This window comes from Hylobates moloch, unplaced genomic scaffold (assembly GCF_009828535.3).
Source record: "Hylobates moloch isolate HMO894 unplaced genomic scaffold, HMol_V3 SCAFFOLD_5, whole genome shotgun sequence".
NCBI classification, from domain to species: Eukaryota; Metazoa; Chordata; class Mammalia; order Primates; family Hylobatidae; genus Hylobates; species Hylobates moloch.
Window position 1 is genome coordinate 46,171,101 of NW_026652280.1, and position 21,540 is coordinate 46,192,640.

General features: G+C 36.5%; 1 protein-coding gene and 1 long non-coding RNA gene across 3 annotated transcripts; both read right to left on the reverse strand.

The window, feature by feature from the left end:
- Positions 1 to 899: 899 nt before the first annotated feature.
- On the reverse strand, positions 900 to 21,490 carry LOC131383452 (uncharacterized). 2 transcript variants are annotated; one of them, XR_009213491.1, is made up of 6 exons: positions 21,384 to 21,490; positions 13,231 to 13,448; positions 5,520 to 5,650; positions 3,554 to 3,633; positions 1,644 to 1,779; positions 900 to 965 (listed from the first exon to the last, which is right to left on the reverse strand). It is a non-coding gene; the product is annotated as an uncharacterized LOC131383452 (long non-coding RNA). The 2 variants fall into 2 exon arrangements; XR_009213492.1 differs by lacking the exon at positions 900 to 965 and having other exon boundaries at positions 1,581 to 1,779.
- Positions 20,129 to 20,643, reverse strand: LOC116468623 (small ribosomal subunit protein uS10). The gene has a single exon (XM_032152565.3). The coding sequence runs from the start codon at positions 20,517 to 20,519 to the stop codon at positions 20,160 to 20,162; it is 360 nt and encodes a 119-aa protein (XP_032008456.1). The 5' UTR covers positions 20,520 to 20,643; the 3' UTR covers positions 20,129 to 20,159.
- Positions 21,491 to 21,540: the final 50 nt, after the last annotated feature.

Below are 21,540 nucleotides of genomic sequence, written 5' to 3' on the forward strand. Positions count from 1 at the left end.
AAGAAAAAACAAGGCACGTTTACCAGCACACCTTACTCCCCAGCCTTGCATAACTCTCAGCTGTGTAGGTTGGACTGTCTCCCATGCCCACTCAATGGCTCTCATAAGCTCTTACAACTGCATTTTCTTCTTCATTCTCTCAGCTCTTGCAAGCCTAGGTTTGATATTAAGAGTTGCCAACTGATTTCAAGTTACTGATTTTGTGCATTTTAAAGACCCACATTATGGTAGCACCCAGTCATGCTTAACTACCTACCTAGGTGACCCGGTTGGTGGTACCCATAACTGTTTATGTCATCACTTTTGAAGTTGTAAAAAATGTGTGTGATCTTCTCTGTGTTAATCCGTTCTCACATTGCTAATAAAGACATATCCAAGACTGGGTAATTTATAAAGGAAATAGGTTTAATTGATTCACAGTTCAGCATGGCTGGGGAGGCCTTGGGAAACTTACAATCATGGCGGAAGGGGAAGCAAACATGTCTTTCTTCACATGGTGGCAACAAGAAGTGCCCAGTGAAAGGAGGAAATGCCCCTTATAAAACCATCAGATCTTCTGAGAACTCACTCACTATCATGAGAACAGCATAAAGGTAATCGCCCCCATGATTAAATTACCTCCCACTGGGTCCCTCCCATGACATGTGGGGATAATGGGAACTACAATTGAAGATGAGATTTGGGTGGGGACACAGCCAAACCATATCATTCTCCTAATATTAATTCCCTTTAAATCCAATTAATTTCAGTACATAACTTTTCAGAAAGCAGTGTGACCCTCTAACACTACTATAAATATATAAAAATAGCAGAAACACCTACCTTCTCTTGCCTCTGGGTCTTGGCATCTGTAGTTCCCTCAGTCAGTGATACTTCTCCAAATAGCCTTGTGACTTGTTCCCTCACTTCATTCAAATCTCTCTTTAAATGATTCCCTCTCCAAGAGATCTTCCTAAACAATACATCTGAAATAATACCCACCCTCTTAACTCTACCTCCTTAACTTCTCTTAACTTTCTTCTTGGCACCTGACATTACATATCCATTTGTGTATGGATTAATTGTCTGTTTCCCATAGTGGAATGTAAACTTTATCAGGGTAGAGCCTTTGTTTTGTTCACTGCAATAAAAATTTTGGCAAATAGCTAAGTGGTTAGTAAACATTTGTTTAATGAATGAATAAATGACTCAATGTATGGGTAGTTTCATTTTTCTAAAAAAAAACCACTTTATCAAAAATGGTTTTGATGCTCACTACTTTAAGAAAATAATTTGTCATTTCCAACTACCTGTTAAATCAAATAAATTATTTTAAACCTAAGAGTTAATTTCATGAGTTAATCCATTTATCTACAAACCTTTGCTAATAACTAAATAAAACTGCTCTTTTAAATAAAACTTCTTAAATAAAACTTAAAAATAAAATAAGTTTTAAATAAAACTTAACTAAAAAGAATTGCTTTAAGATGCTTAATGTTACCATTAATAATTTCAAGAGAGTAATTTAAAGCTCTATGGCATAGTAGGAATGCTAGATCTTTAAATTAGAAAAAATAAATCTTACTAAATATAATAATACATTTTAGTTTCATTTTTTATTTTCCAGTGAGATATTTAAAGGATCAATACTAGATGATACCAACATTTAACCTCTTCAGCTATTTGTTTCTTCCAAGATTATGGTTATCACAGCCTGTTTTATTTTTCCCTCTGTTTATTTTATTTATGCTTCATGTGTCAGGTGGAATAATGGGCTCTCATTTCCCAGAGGTGAAAAACCTGCAGGCAAACAAAAGTTCTGATTGTTACAAGGCAGAATTAGAGCTTGTCTGGAATTTACTATCCTCTTCAGATATTCCTTGAGCTAGAAAGACTTCTATGTGGCATGGGTGGGAGTGGAGATGCATGCAAGTTTGTGGGAGGTGAAAAGCAGAGATAGGTGAGCGAGGACATAGGAACTGAAACCAGGAGGTTTTTGTGTATGTAGAACAATTTGCCTCACACATTCACAGGTGAAGCATTTCCTACATAATGTGCTATTTTTAAGATTTTTTTGTAATCTGGAGGAACTAGTAAAGTAGTCATAGGGGTATTTATTACAAAGAAATTCTAGTATTAACATTATAAATTGAACTAATTATAATTTGGAGGTAGATTTGCTATATTTAGAAATATCCCTTTAGCACCGAAGCCTAAAATATGTTTTCGAACAAGTTAATATATGTTGTTTATCTTTTAGAATATTGTGGTGTTAGGCAATAACTTCCTCTATCATCAAGGCTGCCACATAACATAGCTCTGAGATATTAAAGAAATGTATCTTTCAGGAAAATTAAACTTCTTTTGATAATAAGTTTTTTTATGGTGGTTTTTTTTGAGACGGAGTCTTGCTCTGTCACCCAGGCTGGAGTGCAGTGGCGCGATCTCGGCTCACTGCAACCTCCGCCTCCCGGGTTCACGCCATTCTCCTGCCTCAGCCTCTCCGAGTAGCTGGGACTACAGGCGCCCGCCACCACGCCCGGCTAATTTTTTGTATTTTTGGTAGAGACGGTGTTTCACCGTGGTCTCGATCTCCTGACCTCGTGATCCGCCCGCCTTGGCCTCCCAAAGTGCTGGGATTATAAGCGTGAGCCACCGCGCCCGGCCTTATGGTTGTTTTTTGAATCATATGATTTAACTGATCCTATTCTCCTAAATTCAGTTGATTCTAAAATACATTTTCAGCAGGTATAGAATTAAAATCTGATTACCTAAATTTTACTTAAAAATGTAAGACTAATTTTAGAGTAAAGAGTTTATATTTTCCTGTGTTTTCCCATATTTGCAGTAAGGAAGAAAAGTGGCTAAGATTATGAGTCTGTAATTTAGCTGCTTGGATTAGACAGCTTTCTGCACCTATTGTTTGTGGTATTTTCTACAAACATACATTTGTTTATTCATCTATAAAAATGGCATAGTATTAGTAACTACTCCAGATAATTTTTGTGATGATTAAATAACTTAATGAATTTAAAGCATTTAGAACAGCATCTGATATTTAATAGGTATCCAGTAAGGATAATAAGTGCTTGCTATACTTCCTTCTTCCTCCTAAACATGTTTGCAGATCAGTGGAGATTTAACAGCAAAGAATTTAAAAATTAAGAGCAATAGTTAAATGCAGGCTACTTACTAGGTTAGTAGATACATTATATTTAATAATAATTTAAGAAGAATATTAATCTTTTAAATGTAACATTTTTCTAAATGCAACCATTAGTCCATGTAGCCTTAGAAACATTACTTTTGTTAGTGTGTTTTTATATCTCGGTATACAATCATACAATAAAAAATAGAGCTTGACGCAGAAAAATTCGGTAAGGTAAAAGATATAAAATAACATTTTAACAGACATGATGACATACGAAGAATGGAGAATCATTTTTGAGCTTCCAAATTATTAACAGAAATAATTCATATGACAAAAGACTTGAAATTATTGTATGTATATTTAAAGAGGGGACATATCTACCATAAAAACTTTAGGATCTGGTAACTCGGTCATAAAAATTACCTTGGGGCTGAAACCTGGCATATGCTGTGTTCATTTGAAGCACAAATGTCTTCTCATTATTCACAAATTTTCATTGCTATCTTTTAAAAATCAAGAAAAACATTAGTTTTATATTTCTAGTGTATTAAAATTTAATGGAAAGTAGAGTTTTATTACAATGGAAATTTTTGTTTTAAGCTTATGGTTAAACGTTAAAGACTGCAAGGAAATACATACACACAACCATAATGGGAATTCTACATTATAATTAATTTAGCAATAGCATCTTGTGTCAGAGGGAAAATTTGAAGGCTAAATAAGACATGTGGTGGTCATCACTGCTTGGACTTACACACTCTAGGGGCTTTATTAGGAATAATCACTGTGTTATTCCTTTTGTAAAATTTATAAGCTTTAAGTACTATCAGTTAGAATTAGTCACAGATTAAAGTAAAATAAAATCACTGCAAATGTATTTTCTTCTTTAGAAACATAACTTTTTTATGACATTGAGCTATAGATTGTATGTAGAAGATAAAACTTGTGGAGTTTAAGCTAAATGGTGCTGATTAACACAGTAGGCCATTTGGGTAATATATTTTATTGGAATTACAAATTGAAATGCCTGATGGTAGTCAGAACAGAACTATGGGTATTGAAAAATTTTTCTATTCACCCTGATCTAAATTTTGCTCAAATTATTTTTAGTGCAACAGACTATGTAGATATAATATGTGTGTGTGTGTATGTGTGTGTGTGTGTGTGTGCGTACAGCTTTCTGGGTAGGAATTTTCAAATCACATATGCAGGTGGCAAATGTAACTTTTTACTTATCGATTACATACTCTCTGTTTTGAATACTTGGTTGATGGCTCATAATTGAATCCAGTAGATTTCAGTGGAGCTTATATATTTCAGTACATTTTGTTTCAATTGTACTTAATGACCTCAGAGTATACTCAAGACTCCTCTACTCACCGTGTTTTATGGAGTTCCTTGTCATCGATGGGTGTGGTATGTCCTCTATCTTATGCCACACATCTGAGAAGGAGCCTACCCTAAGGTCTTTGGTTGTTAGCATCTAGTACCACTGGCATCTGAGGCCATGTTTAAGGTTCCACTGTAGCTTTTATGCATTGGTTTTTGGGTTCCATAACTATTTAGGGGATTTCATCAATTCATCTCACCGTCTCAGATGCCCTATCGCCCTCTCAAGAAGAGCAGTGAACATGGGAAAGATTCAGTCTCATTTTCTCTCTTTTCTGTGACTGTGAGAGATTTGAGCATGACGGAGGCTTTCTCAGATTACCTCTACACGGAATTGCTCTGTCACAATTCCTAATATATTGTTATTATACCATGCTGGTTTTATGGACTGCTCTCTGAGGGTCAGCATCTTCTTGGGTTTCAACCGGAAAGTAACCCAGTAACATTTTGTATCCTTATCAAAACTATCCTGAATTTCTGCTATTTCCTATTATCTCTTATCCTGAGGCTAGACCCACATTGGGTCAGGTGGGTTTAGGGCACCCTCCTAGACATCTGTATAAGCATTTAACACCCTGCTGGATACTTTTATTTGCTCATCTGAATCTATTTCTCCACCATTCACCATCCTGCTCTGTGCTCTAAATGGTTGAATTATTTGGAATAAATAAAGGAGAACCCTTGCTTTCTGGCTTCCATCTCCTAATGGGATTTCCAGCAAGAGATTGGAGGGCAGAAGAATGGTGATATTTGGAAATTAATTTTCCCATTTCACTCTTACTACTCTACTGATGGCTAGAACTCCTGTCAGATGACCCTCTTCTAGGAGTATAGTTGATATTTCTGGGTTCTGCTACCTCTATTTCCCATTACGTGCTCTGGCTATGGGTGGTAAAAACTCACCATTTTGTTATTCCCAGGATTTTTAACCAATCATTTGATTTCCCCAAATCCTGCTTATATGTTGTATGTTATCCTTTTATTTAGCTCTCCACAGTACCTATTTGTAATGCCTTCTTTTTGTTGATAGCAGTATTTGGTAGTATATGTGGCCCCAGCAAACAGAGCTTCAAATTGAGATTCTGAGATTGATTTCTCATATAGCTAAGAAGCACATGGCCAACATGCTCACTAGAGAGAAATATAACACAGTAGTCTGAGTCAAGGGATAACATCATTATTCGACAGAATGTAAGGTGTTAGGAATCAGCCGATTTGTAAATTAGTCTCTATTGCAACAATAATGATTATAAAGGCTGAGTGGTCAGCTAACTTTGTTACATGACCCTGCATAGTATATACAGAGAAAATAACAAACTGAGGCCTTGAATACTAATTCAGAACATAAGTGGAAAATGAGAAAGCTCCTATGTCAGCTTTTGTTGAAGTCCTCATCTCCTCAAGTTTCAGGACAAATACGATTAAGAATCAAGCCAGTGGCTTGACTCTAATGAAGGCAGGGATCCACCACCAATTAATTAATGGAGGCTGAGAGCCAGTACTTGGAAGAGACTTCCGGGTCTTTCATACTAAGTTTAGGGCAGGGGTGGGGAAGCAGAGACTCACTGAGTAGTCAAAAGGGCAATATTGGGCAGAGATGAACAAGGCTATGCAATTGGAACCCCCAAATCTCAAGGAACTTCTATTGTTGACTGAGTCATCCCTTTTTCTGCAGAAGGCTGGTGGATGCACTTTACTATCACATACAAGGTTGGAATAGTGATCATAATGAGCTTCACAGACAGAGTGACAGCAGATTAAATGTTCCATGGGAAACTGTGATGATGTTCAGTTGCTCAGGGGGTCTCTAAGAATAAAATAGTTGGGCAGCCTATGAGGTGTTTTGTGAAACAAGCCGAGTCTGTAGATCTGGTGGACAAAACCTAGATCAAGTCTCCTTAAGGGACTCATATACTTTTACCAAGTTTCAGACCTCAGCTTCCCAGAGGAGGCTGACATAAAATACCTTAACTGAGTAGCTGTTGGCATAGGCTATGACTCTCCCACTAAACCTTGCCTTGAAGGGCCTACAGCCATTACCATATATATCGGGTAAAGGAATGTACCCAGAACTCCTGGTATTATTAGGTCCTGCCCCTGAAATAGTGCTAATATTCAGAGACCCTAAATACCACCAAAGTATAATAGAGTGAGGGCAATGGGAAGCCCAGGGGATGTGGGGACTTTTGATTCCCTTTCTCCTTCCACTGGATTCTTTATGACCATCCACAAATCATGTGGTTATTTTCCCAAATCCAGGATGTATATAGTGTAAATAAATATACTACATATTTAGCAGAATCCTCACATCAATACTATGACCCATGAAGTGTGAGTCATTATGGTGAAAAAGCCAATCCCACCTCTCACCAAGAAAATAAACCAACAGTCATACCATGTATCTGAAGGAATTTCAGAGTAGTGCCTTGATCAAAGATTTAAAGGAAGCAGAGTACTGATTCCTCTTATAGCCCTACTTTACCTCTGTTTGGTGCAAAATCACTTAGGTTTTAGAGAATGACTGCAGAATTGCTAAAAATTCAGTTGGTGAATCAGATGTGATAGTTTTGCTGCAAAAAGCCAGCAGGGCCCCTGGTTCGGGATATATAATGATGAACTTAACAATGCTTCTTTTGTTGATTCACATCAGCAAATATAATCAGAAGCAAATTAGATTCACTTGGAAGATGGCAATACAGCTACCCATAAGGTGTATTGCCGTAAGAATATGCCAAATCTTTGCCTCTCTATTCTTATGTAGTCTAGACGGCCCTTTATCATTTTGACATTCTAGAACTAATATGCAGGTTCATTATGCAGATAAAATAGGGCTAATTTTACTGGTGACCTACATCGTGCAAATGCTCTGAATTTTGCTATGCTTTTGAAGCTTCTAAGGGCCCAGTTGTGTTGGGTACATCAAGGTATATTTTGTACAGAGAGATGTAAATGATGGTGCCTTATTCACTAATCAAAGAGGCAAAAGACTTGGTGAACCTCTTTGGATATAGAAGGATAAATATAATAATTTTGTGTATGTTGCTCTGACCTGTTTACCAGGTAACCTTTAATGTGGTCAGTTTTGAGTTGCACCTGAAGCTGTAAACTGCTGTGCGGCATATTCAAGGTGTAGGGTCAACTATTCTGCCTCTTCCCTTTTGTCTTACCAAATGCAACAGAATTAGGGAAGTCTGTCACAAGTTGAGATGTTTTTCAGAGTGTCTGGCAAATGGCACTAGCAAATAAATTGCATTTGGTTTGTCAAAGGTCAAGAACTGTCCTGCTGAAAACTGTTATTTAAATAGAAAACTTGATACCAGGCTTCTTTAAAGGCATACATTTTAACTAGGACACCAAACTACACAGAATATACTACCTTCCAAGCCATAGTCATGCCTGGCTCAGATCTCCCTGCAAAAAAAAAAAATAAGGAATATGCTACAAGTAGTATAATTAGTCGACAGCCTCCAGCGATGCACCTTAGAGGTGCCTCATAGCACTCATAGCATTCACACTGAGGCCATGCTCTCTTTAGGCTTCTCCCAGTCAATGCCTGAGCTTGGCAGAAGCACTAGAGCCAGGCCATATCTACCCAACATGTGACTCGTATATTAGACATTTTTTGCTTTGGAGTTTTGCATTGGGTTGGCTGAGACATTCTCAGAGATGCACTACAGCCTGGGGTTCATCCTGCTACTCTCCCTTCACAGGTATCTGTTCAGATCTTTTGGACATTTTTTAAGATTAAGTTGCTTGTTTTCTTATTGTTGGGTTTTAAAGCATATTTTGATAGTTCTTTGCATCTTTTATCACATATGTGTTTTGAAAGTATTTTCTCCTAGTCTGTAACTTGTCTTTCCATTTCCTTAACACCATCTTTTGAATAATAGGGGTTTTTAATTTTAATGAAGTACAACTTATCAGTTTTTTTCTTTCATGGATTGTGCTTTTGGTGTACCTAAAAATCATACCCAAATAAAAGGTCACCTAGATTTTCTCCTATTTTATAGGTTTGTGTTTTACATTTAGGTCTATAATCTATTTTGATGTAGCCTGTGTTTTACATTAAAGTCTATGATTTGTTTTGAGTTAACTTTGTCTAGATTCATTTTTTTCTTTTTGCATAAGATGTCCAATTGTTCCAGGACCATTTCTTGAAGAGGCTGTCCTTTCTCAGTTGAATTGCCTTTGGTTCTTTGTCAAAGACCTGCTGACTATTTGTTTTAATATTTCTCTGGGGTCTCTCTTCTGTTCCATTGCTCTATTTGTCTGTTCTTTCACCAATACCACAGTCTTGATTATTGTAGCTTTGTATTTAGTCTTAGAAAGTCAGGTGGCCTCAGTCATATGGCTTATTTCTTCTTCAATATTTTGTTGGCTATTCTGAGTCTCTTGCTTTTCCACATAAACATTAGAATAAGTTTGTTGATATCTACAACAAGGATCAAGTCATAATGAACTTCCATCTTTACAGTTTTGAATATTCTCATCCATAGACATAGAATATCTCTCCATTTATTTAAATTATTTTTACTTCTTTCATCAAAGTTTTATAGTTTTCCTCACATAGTTCTTGTATATACTTTGCTAGATTTATACCTAAGTATTTAATTATGGGGAAGCTTATGTAGATGTTGCACTTTTTGTTTCAAATTCCAATCATTTATTGGTGATATATAGAGAAGCAATTATTTTTTGTGTGTTTTAATTTGGTCTCTTGCAAACTTGCTATAATAATTTATTAGTTCCAGGAATTTTCTCATTTGTTGTTTGGGTTTTTTTATATAGACCATCATAGTATCTGCAAACAAAGGTGATTGTATTTAATGCTTCACAATGTTCATACATCTTATACCCATTTTTTGCAAGAGTTAGGAATTCCAGGATGAAGTTGTAGTAGTGGGAGGAGGCATTCTTGCCGTGCTCCTGATTTTGAGGTGAAAGCATCTAGCTTCTCACAATTAAGTTTGATGTTATATGTAGGTTATTGTAGGTTTTCTTTATCAAAATGAGGAAGTTCCCATTATTTCTAATTTGCTGAGAGTTTAAAAATCATTAATAGGTGTTAGATTTTGTCAAATGTTATTTTTCTGCATCTAATGATAGGATCATATAATTTTGTTCTTTAGCCTGCTGGTGTGATGAAATACAGTAATTGATTTTCAAATGTTAAACCAATCTCACACACCTGGAATAAATCCCATTTGGTATTAGCATAGAATTCTTTTTATAAAATTGTTGGATTGAATTTGTTAATATATTGGAGGAGTGTTACATGGATGTTCGTGAACAATATTGGCCTATAATTTGCCTTTCTTATAATGTCTTTGTCCTGTTGGGTACTAGGTAATACTGTCCTCATAAAATGAGTTGCCTCTGCTACTGTTTTCTTGAAGAGGTTGTAGAAAATGGTATCATGTTTTCTTATGTTTGGTAGAATTCACCAGTGAAAATCTTGATGTGGTGCTTACTGATTTGGAAGATTCAATTTATTTAATAAATATAAGCCTACTCAGGTTATCTATTTTTGGTAAATTGTGTTTTTCAAGAAATTGATTCATTTTATCTAAATTATCAAATTTGTGGGTATAGAGTTGCTTATAGTTGTCCTGTATAATTCTTTTAATGTTCATGTCATCAGTAGTGATGGCCTCTGTTTAATTTTTGATATTCATAATTTGTATCTCCTCTTCTTTTTACTTGGTTAGCCTGGTTAAAGGTTTGTCAAATTTATTGACCTTTTAAAAGAACTAGCTTTAGGTTTCATTGACTGTCTCCATTATTTTCTTATTTTAAATTTCACTGATTTCTGTTTCAATTATCATGATTATTTTTTCTTCTGCTTGTTTTATGTATTTATACTTCTCTTCTTTCTCCAGCTTCCTAATGGGAAAACTTTATTTATTTATCTAATATCTTTCATTTTTCTATTCTGTGCATTGCATGCTATAAATTTCAATCTAGGCCCTGTTTTCATTGTATCCCACATATTTTGACAAGTTATGTTTTCATTTTCATTTGGTTCAAAATATTTTTCAAATTTCTCTTGAGACCAATTTTTTGACCCATGTATTACTTAGAAGAATATTGTTTAATTTCCAAATAATGTGGGACTTTCTGACCATTTTTTCTGTTATTGATTTCTAGTCTAATTTCATTATGATCTAAGAACATACTTCATATGATTTTAATTCTCCTAGACTTGTTAAGCTATGTTTTATGGCTCGAAATGTGGTCTATCTTGGTGAATGTTCCATGTAAGCTAGACAATAATGTGTCTTCTGTTGTTAGATGAAGTATTCTATAAATGTCAATTAGATTCAGTTGATTGATTATACTGTTCAGTTCCACTATATCCTTACTGATTTCTGCTTGCTAGATCTCTCAATTACTGTTAGAAATGTGTTGAGGTCTCCAACTATAGTCAGACAGCATGAAACGATGTTTTGGACAAACCCGGACCACATAATGGTGGTGGTGGTGGTGGTCTGATAAGAGTATAATGAAGCTGAAAATGTCCAGTGATTACATAGCCATCATAAGCTTGTAGTGAGATGCATTACTTACGTGTTAGTATTGATGCTGGTGTAAACAAATCCATTGTCCTGCTAGTCTTATAAAAGTACAAGAAGTACAATTATGTATAGTACATAATACTTGATAATGATAATAAATGTCACTGATGTATGTGTGTATTATACTATTGATTGTTAAAGTATACTTCTTCTACTTATAAAAAGAAAAGAAGTTCACTATGAAACAGCTTAATGCAGGCCTTTCAGGAGCCATTTTGGAATGAGGGATTGTTATGGTAGGAGATGACAGCTCCATACATATTATTGCCCCGAAGAGCTTCTAGTAGGATGACATGTGGAGGTAGAAGAGGTGATATTGATGATCCTAAACCTGTATAGGCCTAGGTTAATGTGTGTATTCGTGTCTTCGTTTTTTAACTTGAAGAGTAAAAATAAAATTAAATAGAAAAAAATAAAATGAAATAGAAATACAATTAAATAAAATAGAAAATTAAATATAGAATATATTTTTGTACAGCTGACAATGTGTTTGTGTTTTATGTTATTATTACAAAAGAATCAAAAAGTTTTTAAAAAGTTACAAAATGAATAAAGTTAAAAAGTTATAATACCCTAAGGTTAATTTATTATTGAAGAAGGAAAATATTTTACAAATAAATTTATTGTAGCCTAAGTGTACGGTTCTTAAAAGTCTACAGTAGTGTAATGGCCTGGGCCTTCACATTCACTCACCACTCACTCACTGACTCACCCAAAGCAACTTCCAGTCCTGCAAGCCCCTTCATGGTAAGTTTCCCTATACAGGTGTACCATTTTTATCTTTTATATCATATTTGTACTGTACCTTTTCTATATTTCGATAGACTTAGATACACAAATACTTAGCATTGTTACTATTTCCTAGACTATTCAGTAATGTAACATGCTACACAGGTTTCCATCCTAGGAGCAATAGACTATACCATGATACCATGTAGCCTGGATGTGGGGTTGGCTACACCATCTAGGTTTGGGTAAGTACATGTGATGATGTTTGCACTATGACAAAATTGCCTAATGATGTGCTTCTCAGAATGTATTTCAATCTTTACGTGACACATGACCATATAATGGTGGCTTTTCTATTTCTCTTTGCAGTTATATTAGTTTTTGCCTTATGTATTTTGATGTGGATAGACATCAAGTTGCAAGCATATTCAGAACTGTTATGTCTTCTTGGAAGATTTACACCTTTATCATTATGGAATTCCTATCTTTATATCTTATAATATTCCTAATTATAGAGTATGCTTTGTTTGACATTAATAAAGCCGACCAATTTTTCTTTTAATTCGTGTTAGCATGGTATATCTTTCTTCAACTTTTAGTTTTATTCTGTGTCCTTACATTAAGAATGTGCGGCTCATGAAGTCAGGAGATTGAGACCATCATGGCTAACAAGGTGAAACCCCGTCTCTACTAAAAATACAAAAAATTAGCCGGGCATGGTGGCAGGCACCTGTAGTCCCAGCTACTTGGGAAGCTGAGGCAGGAAAATCGTGTGAACCTGGGAGGCGGAGCTTGCAGTGAGCCAAGATAGCGCCACTGCACTGCAGCCTGGGTGACAGAGCAAGACTCTGTCTCAAAAAAAAAAAAAAAAAGAATGTGTTTCTGGTAGACAACATATAGTTGGGTCTGGCTCTTTAGTCACTCTGTCAGATTCTTTTTTAATTGGTGATTTAGACCATTTATAGTTGAAATGATTATTGATATAGTTGCGGGAATATCTAGCATATTTACAACACTTTACTATTTGTGGAACGTTTTCTTAGTTGCTTGTCTTTTTAAATCTCCCCCTCTGTTTCTGCCTTTTCTAGTTTTAATAGAGCATTTTATATGATTTCATTTTGTCTTCTCTCTTAGGATATCAGATATATTTCTTAATTTTTTAGTGGTTGCACTAGAATTTGCAGTATACTTTTATAATTAATGTAACTGTACTTCCAAAAAATTCTGCACTGCTTCATGGGTAATGCAGGTAATTTATTCCTAATTTTTCCCTCCTGACACTTATGACATTGCTGTCATTTTTTTCATTTATCAAAATGGTAAAATCATTCAATACATTGCTTTTATTGTAATTTTGAACAGTTATCTATTAGACCAATTAAGAATACAAAGAAATATTTATTTTACCTTTACTTACTCATTCCCTGATGCTCATTTTTTAAATGTAGATCTGCTTCTGAAATATATCATCTTTCTTCTCTCTGAAGAACTTCTTTTAAAATTTCTTGGCCAGGTGCAGTGGCTCACGCCTATAATCCCAGCACTCTGGGAGGCCGAGGTGGGTGGATCACGAGGTCAGGAGATCGAGACCATCCTGGCTAGGCTAACATGGTGCAACCCCGTCTCTAGTAAAAATACAAAAAAAGTTAGCCAGGCGTGGTGGCGGGCGCCTGTAGTCCCAGCTACTCAGGAGGCGGAGGCAGGAGAATGGCGTGAATCTGGGAGGCAGAGCTTGCAGTGAGCCAAGATAGTGCCACTGCACTCCAGCCTGCACGACAGAACAAGACTCCGTCTCAAAAAAAAAAAAAAAAATCTTGCAAGGCAGGTCAACTGGCAACAAATTACCTCAGTTTTAATTTGTCTGAGAAAGTCATTATTTTCCCACTTCTGAAGGATAATTTTGCAGGATACAGAATTCTAGGTTGGTGGGTTTCTTTCAAAACTTCATGTATCTCAGTCTACTCTTTTCTTGCTTACATGGGTTTTGAGAAGTCAGCTGTAACTCTGCTCCTTTCTAAGTAAGGTGCTTTTTTTCCCTCTGCTTCTTTTATGATTAAAAAAATATTTGATTTCTTTGCAGTTTGGATATGATGTGCCTACATTTGGCTTTTTGGGGGCATTTATCTTGCTCAGTGTTCTCTGAGCTTTCTGGATCTATTGTTTGGTGTCTGACATTTATTTATGAAAATTCTCACTCGTTATTGCTTGAAATATCTGTTCCTTCTCTCTTCTTCTTCTGGTATTCTCATTATGAATACACTGCACCTTTTGTAGTTGTCCCACAGTTTGTGGATAGTTGGTTCTGTTTTTTTTTTTTTTTAGTCTTTATTGTCCCAGATTTTCAAATTTGAAAGATATGTATTCAAGCTCAGAGATTCTTTCCTCAGCCACGCTCAGTCTAATAATGAGCCAGCAAAGACAATCTTTATTTGTTGCAGTTTTTTTATATCTAGCATTTCTTTTTAATTCTTTTTGAAGAATTTATATCTCTCTGCTTATATTAACCATCTGTTCTTGCACATTATCTACCTCTTCAATTAAAGCCCTTAGCATAGTAATCATAGTTGTTTTAAATTCATAGTCTGATAATTCCAACATCCCTGCCATTATCCTGGTCTGGTTCTGATGCTTGCTCTGTCTTTTCATACTGCATTTTTTTTTTATTTTTTGCTTTTTTTTGTATGTCTCCTAACTTTTTGTATGCTTCATTACTTTTTGTTTAAAGATGTATTTGCCTATCACTTTCCAATTTGAGGGGCCATGGTTTTCCCTGTGACCTCACTTCTGCAATGTATGTAAGAAACTTGTTTTTTTTTTAGGGTAAAGTGGTGACTTCTAAGCTCTGTATGTGCCTGAGTCCATCCTTGCTTTCTCAGGCCCAGGAGTGGTGACAGCTTTCATTTATTGGTAGCCTTATAGAGTACACCACCCCTGAGGGTTCCCTTAACCTTGTCACATTTGGCAAACACTGTCTTTATTAGATTTTGCTGAGTGACCTCACTTGAGCATTTCATCTATTTCTTGACAGGATCCCAACTAATGAAAACATTGTTCTTTATGACACTCATCATCCACCTCCCTCATGATTATTACGACCATTTTGTTTGGCTCGTGTTTCACAGGAAAAATGGAGTAAACCATACTTAATTAGTCGTTTGAAGATGATTTTTTATGCATGCCTATAAAACAGGCTGAGTAACGTATTACGAAGTGCACTGATTTGAGTCACAGTTGGGTGTGAGTTTAATTCTACTCATTGCAAACTGTGTGGCTCTGGACAAGTCACTTAACTTGTTCCAAATCACAGTTGCTATGAAAAAGAAACATAATATATATTTTTTCCAGAGATAGATTGGAGGAGAGGAAAGTGTACAATCTGACATGTGACAGTGTTCAATAAATAAATGGTAGTAAAACTACTATAATTTTTATTCAGAACTTTTTAGGAAAAGTAAATCACCAATGAATAAACTTAGAAATTAGGAAGTGATTATACTGATTGATTATAGAAATAGTCATGAGAAAAGATAAGTGTTTCTTCATTTTCTCTTAGTAGTTTTTTAGTGAAAGACAATTCAGGAGACCTAGTCATGATATGTGTATGTGTGTGAGTATATATAGACACACATGCATATATATATATATATATATATAGAGAGAGAGAGAGAGAGAGAGAGAGATAAATAGATGCACGCATATATATATACACATGTGTCTATATGTCTCTCTGTTCAGGTGTATTCTCTATTGACTTGTTTTGACAGTTAAAGAAAATTTTATACCAGAATGCTAGGTTCCTACCATTAAGGGGAAAAAAGGAAAAGTCAAAGGAAATGAAGACTATCAAATATGAGAGGATGCTTGCTGACTAAAAGGACTGTTGTGCATTGTAGTTGAAATAGGATTTCTGGCATAGATAATAAGCTTAAGCCACCAGAATAATTTTTCACTATAGGATTTAAATCTATTTCCATGAGGAGTCAGAGATGTAGAAGCCATGCCTGTAACAGCTTTTGAGTCTGCTGCTTTCCAAAATCATGATCAATTCTAGGACACTAGATTCAGTTTTAGACAATGCTATCTTACAGGCAATATCTAAATGTGCTAAGACTGTTATGAATCAGGTAACATCATGGCTGTCTTAGAGAATAACAATTTAATTTTCCCCAAACAGTGCAGAAATAATACTGACAGCTTATTAAATGGCATGAATTTCACAGGCTGTATCTTTATTGAGTATTCCCTTTACATTCACTTTTATTTTTACTTTTCTACGACTCACTCCTCACAAAAAATTTAAGGCCAATACAACAAAAATATATAATGAAATACTAATATAATGTAAGTATCAGTAGAAAATCAGGACCAAAGAGTTAACATAATTGCTTATATTAAGCTTAACATCTGGTAGACAAGACATAAGGGGCACAATTTATACATGATTTACACTATTTTCTTGGGTTAAACAACTGCTGTCTGATTTGTCCTTGCACTCAACCTCCTTAAACCTTTCTCGCTTTTTCCCTCTCTCTACCCCCTCCCTCACACTAGCCCATGCACATGTGTGCACACACACACACCCCAGTTTCTTACACAGAATTTTGCATGGAACCATTGAATGATATGGTGGACAATATCATCTGAAACTTTTTAAAGTGTAATAGTATGTTTCATATGTCTTTTTAATATAGTGCTCTTTGATAAATTAGAAAGAGTGATGGAACACAGTAAAAATGACTCTGTAATGTAGTAAGGTAATAATGTTTTAATCAATAATCTGGTGGTGTTTTCATCTGATTCAGAAAAAGAACTGAAAGCATGTCCAAAAGGCACAGTACTTTACATCTTTAAAACAACTTACATTCTGTAAATTGTATCCTTTCAGGCAAGCTTTATTAAAACTGCCCAGAGAGAGTCTGAGGCTGTGTTCTCTGATGAAGTGTTGGAGCCTAGGTATTCTAAAAAGCACACAGATTGAGAGCAGATCCACATGCTTTATGACAAGCAGATGGGATGTATTAAAGCTTATGATGAAACTTGAGGCACACTGGCCTGGATAAATGACTACAACTTACTCACAGAGGGTGACAACAGGGATATCTGTAGGAACGTTTAGCATTTAGGATCATTTAACATTAGCTTTAGGAAGCTGTAATGGTAATCTTTAGCACATAAATGGGGTTAAGATGGTCTCCACATTCTATACCATTTATGAAAAGGCAAAATGGTCTGATTTTGAAATATTTGAAAAAATAGGCCATTATAGGGAAATATCAGTAATACTCATTTGGAACTTCTTACTTTCTCATTGTATATTAGTGTGAGTTACAAAATAAAAATGAATTGTTTGCTGTAAGAAGTAATTCGATGTAAGCAAATTGAATTTTGGAGAATGGCTGCCAAAGACAATAATTTTTAATTTAGCAAAATTGATATCATGTCACTCTTTCAGATATAATTAGATACCAGTTCCAATTACCTACTGTGGACCCTTATGTTCTATCTTAATACAACATTATTATTAGTAAGTAAGAGGTCTTAGCTCATTCTCCATGACAGGTGTGATATACATTTAGTTACCCTAAGAGTGGCTGAAGATAATTCTGATGTAAGTTTTAAAAGGAGCATTGAATACTTGTTGTTAAATCTAATTCATGAAATGGTCTAGCATTGTCAGGAAATACATTAAAACATAAGCATGCTCAGGTCCTAAGGAATAATTGGATAAAAGATGGTTAGGGAGAGAAAACCAAGAACACTTGGAAGACAATTGTATGGCTGAACATGTTTCATATACTGAAAGCTTGCTTAGATTTAACTATACGCCTGTCCAATGTCTTTACTATTTTCTTTCTTCCTAAAGTACATTGTTCAGTGTAGGTTGGCTAATGGTAAAATTTGTTTTTTTTCTTTGAAAATATTTTTAACTCTGCTCCTGAATGATAGTTTTGTAGGAAATGTATTTTTATTTGATTATTGTTTTCTCTATGCATGATTATTATATCACTTTATTCTGTCTTTTAGTGTTGCTATAGAAAAATTGGATATTTATGTTTGTTCTGCTTTTGTGGAAAATCTGGTTTGCTATTTGCTAATAAGATCACCTTGCCTATTGTACAGGAGGAAAAATATCCTTTCCTTTGTATATTTAGGTTCATAGCTGAGGCCCCTATAACAAAAAAACATATTAACAAGAGAAAAGCATACACACTGAAGTTTTACATGACCCTGGAGCCTTCGTAAGGAAATGAATATCCAAAGAAACAGTTAAACCTGAGTGATTTTTCTAGTAAGTTTGATGAAAAGTGAACAGTCGTGGAAAAATATTACACAAAGGGTATGAGCTAATGGTAGTAAACTGGGGGAAACTTAACAAGGCCTGTTTGGTTGGATTCTTCTCTGTGTCCCTGTGTCTTCAGCAATAAGGAATAAGGATGCTCCTTTCCTCCAGGTGTATGAGGGCACCTCCCACATGAGGGTTTTATGACCTGAGCCTGGGGAAGGTCAGAAAATCCTTTCTAGGTTTTATGACCTCCTTCCAGGGAGATGGTTGGAGAGGAAGGTCAGAGTGACTTTCCTGCTTCTGCAATTTTCTAAAATTTCTTCAGCTTAAAAAATTTTAGGGTAGCATGTCCTAAACCTCATCACTACTAGGTTCTTGTTTATGATGATAAGTCTGGTATTGATTTAATTTTGCAGTGTCCAATTTCTGTTCTATTTGAGTTTCAGCTACAATCCTGCACTGGGTTTACTGAGATACTCCTACATTTTTTTATTTCAAAATACCCACTTTTGTTTATGTGAAGTAAGTTAATATGTGTATTAGCTTTCTTTGGCTGTGTAACAAATTACTATAAGTCTAGCAGTTTAAAACAATGTCCATTTATTAGCCTCATGCTTCTCTAAGTAAGAAGTCCAAGTGAGGTTGCCTGGGTTGTCTGCACAGGGTCTCACGAGGCTGAAATCAAGGTGATGGCAGGAAACAATCTCCTTTTTTTTAATTGTTTTATTTTTTTTTAAGATGGGGTCTTCCTCTGTTGCTCATGCTAGAGTGCAGTGGCACAATCTTGACTCACTGCAACCTCTGCCTCCTAAGCTCAAGCAATCCTCCCACCTCAGCCTCGTGAGCAGCTGAGACCACAGGTGCGTGCCACCATATCTAGCTAATTTTTTTGTATTTTTGGTAGGGATGGGGGTTCACCATGTTGGCCAGGCTGGTCTTGAACTCCTGGCCTCAAGTTATCTGCCTGCCTTGGCCTCCCAAAATGCTGGGATTACAGGCGTGAGCCACCGTGCCCAGCCAGGACATATTCTCATTTTGAGTTCAGTGTTCTCTTCCAAGCACCTCCAGATTATTTGTAGAATTCAGTTCCTTGCAGTTGTAGGACTGAGGTCCCCACTGCCTTGCTCGCTGTCACCTGAGATCATTGTCAGCTGCTAGAGGCTGCCTGCCTTCCTTGCCATAGGGTCTTGTCAGTCTTCAAAGCTGACAATAGAGAATATCCCTTTGATAAATCCCTCTGATGCTTCAAACCTCTGACTCCAGGAAGAGGTCAGTCCCTTTTAAGGGTTTACCCAATTAGGCCAACGCATCCTGGATAATCTCCCTTTTTCAACTCAATTGTGTCATGTAACAAACTAATCACGAAAATGAAATCCACCATATTTAAAGTCCTGAGGATTATGCAGGTGTGTATAACAAGGGGTAGAGCCATTGGGGTCCATTTTAGAATTCTGCCTGCCACAATAGGGGTTTAGCAATTATCAATGAGTTCTAATTAAGAGAAACTTGTCAATAGTAAGATTTCTAGTACGTAAAGTTTTATTTTATGATAAAAAATCTAGCTATTGTTTTAATATGCACATTTAGATATTGTGAACCCTCATGACTACATATTTACTGGCATGCAAATGATTCATTTGGTTTATAATTTAACATTGTATTGAGAACAAGCCAAAGTTTAATAATTAACGGAGGGAGATGGGAAAGTGGAGTGCATTCTTGAATCTATTTTTTAATTACAAAAGAGCTCTGCTTCTGCATATATTAATTTGAGATTAAGACCTTCCACCAGTTTGCTAGTTATTGCTTCTTTTTTTTTCATCTTTGGCTGAAAGGATCACACTCCAGGTACGGACTTGCTGGTTTTCCCCTCTTAGAAAGGATTACTAATTAAATCACCTCTTAAAGTAATAGACTTTGCTGATTTAACCTTGGCAGGCAATTGCCTGTTCTCAGTGTTGCCTGGAAAAATGATTTCTCTGGATGAGAATGCGAATCTTTTTTTTTTTTTTTTTTTTTAACAACTGGTAATCAATTTATTAAAATAGTTGACTTAAGCATCTGCAATGGTGACTTCCACCTCAACTCCTGGCTCAATACTGATGGAAGTAATCTGCTTAACAATCTCCGAAGGACTGTGCAAGTCAATGAGTCGCTTGTGAATTCTCATCTGGAAACGATCCCACGTTTTAGAACCTTCACCACAAGGAGTTTTTCTTGTAGTGATTCTCAAAGTCTTGGTAGGCATTCGAACTGGTCCTCTCACTTTGAGATTCTTTTCTTTTGCGCCTCTGATCAAATCAGCACACACCTTTTCCAGGGATTTTACGTTGCGGCTTGTTAGGGTGATTCGAATTCGGTGAATTGCCACCTCCGGCTCCACGGGTGTTTTTCCAGTATCCTTAAAAGCCATGGCTGCTGCGCGGCTTCCTGACCGACTTGTTCCTCGGCGAGAGCGAACAGCGGTGAGTCAGGAGCAGGAGCGTGCGGAGCAGATATCCTCAGCTCCTACAACCGCGTCTTCCTAAAAAAAAAAGGCGAGAATGCGAAATCTTTACTGTGTTCTTTTTTTTTTTTTTTTTTTTAACCGTCTTCAGTTTATAGTCCAGTGTTTGTTTTCATTCAAGAAGACAGTGAGAATAGTGTAAGACACGACTGTCCTCTGAAACCTATTTCAGTTCACAGTGTATATTCACAGATGAAGAAACAAAATGTAGGTAATACATTTTGTGCCACTGATTTATGTATTTATTGATCTGTCGCCCAGGCTGGAGTGCAGTGGCACGATCCCAGTTCATTGCAGCCTCTAACCACTGGGCTCAAGTGATCCTCCTGCCTCGGCCTCCCAAAGTCCTGGGACAGGACAGCCCTGGCACAAGGGTGTGCCACCACACCCGGCCTGCCACTAAGTATTTTGTCAGAAGGATCAATGCTTCAAAAATTTGTTTTTGAAAGAAACAGACCCTTAGAGAAATGGCTTGAATTAGTCATTTTCCCCACTTTCAGACACTAGGAAAAGTTCTCCTTTCCTCCTCAACAGTTTGTTGAGGTTTCTCAATACTGAAGTCACAACCAAACCACATGGGGTTATCGCATGGAGTCCTGGTTGTATCGTCCCAAGTGGCAAGAAAGAGATCCTGCGGTCCTCCCGAAGGTGGAGGAAGTCTGTGATCCCCTCATGTTCTAACCTCACTGTTGTACGAAGGGGCGTTGACTCGTCTCCACTCCTTCCCTCTCCGGTAAAGAGGGAAAGGAGTTGGGTTGGCAAATCGCTTACCTCAGAAAGGGAAAGGCACTGGGAGAAGGCGGAGAGGGGGCGGCCTGGAGCGCTGATCGGGCGCCGAAACGCGGGGAGTCGGGGGCCAAGGGCTCGAGCCAGGAGGCTCGGGAGCAGCAGCCGCCCGCTCCTCACGCCGCCGCCGCCGCCCCCGCCC

Coding starts and splice junctions, on each gene's coding strand:
- LOC116468623 (XM_032152565.3), bottom strand. CDS start 20,519: ATGGCTTTTAAGGATACTGGAAAAACACCCGTGGAGCCGGAGGTGGCA.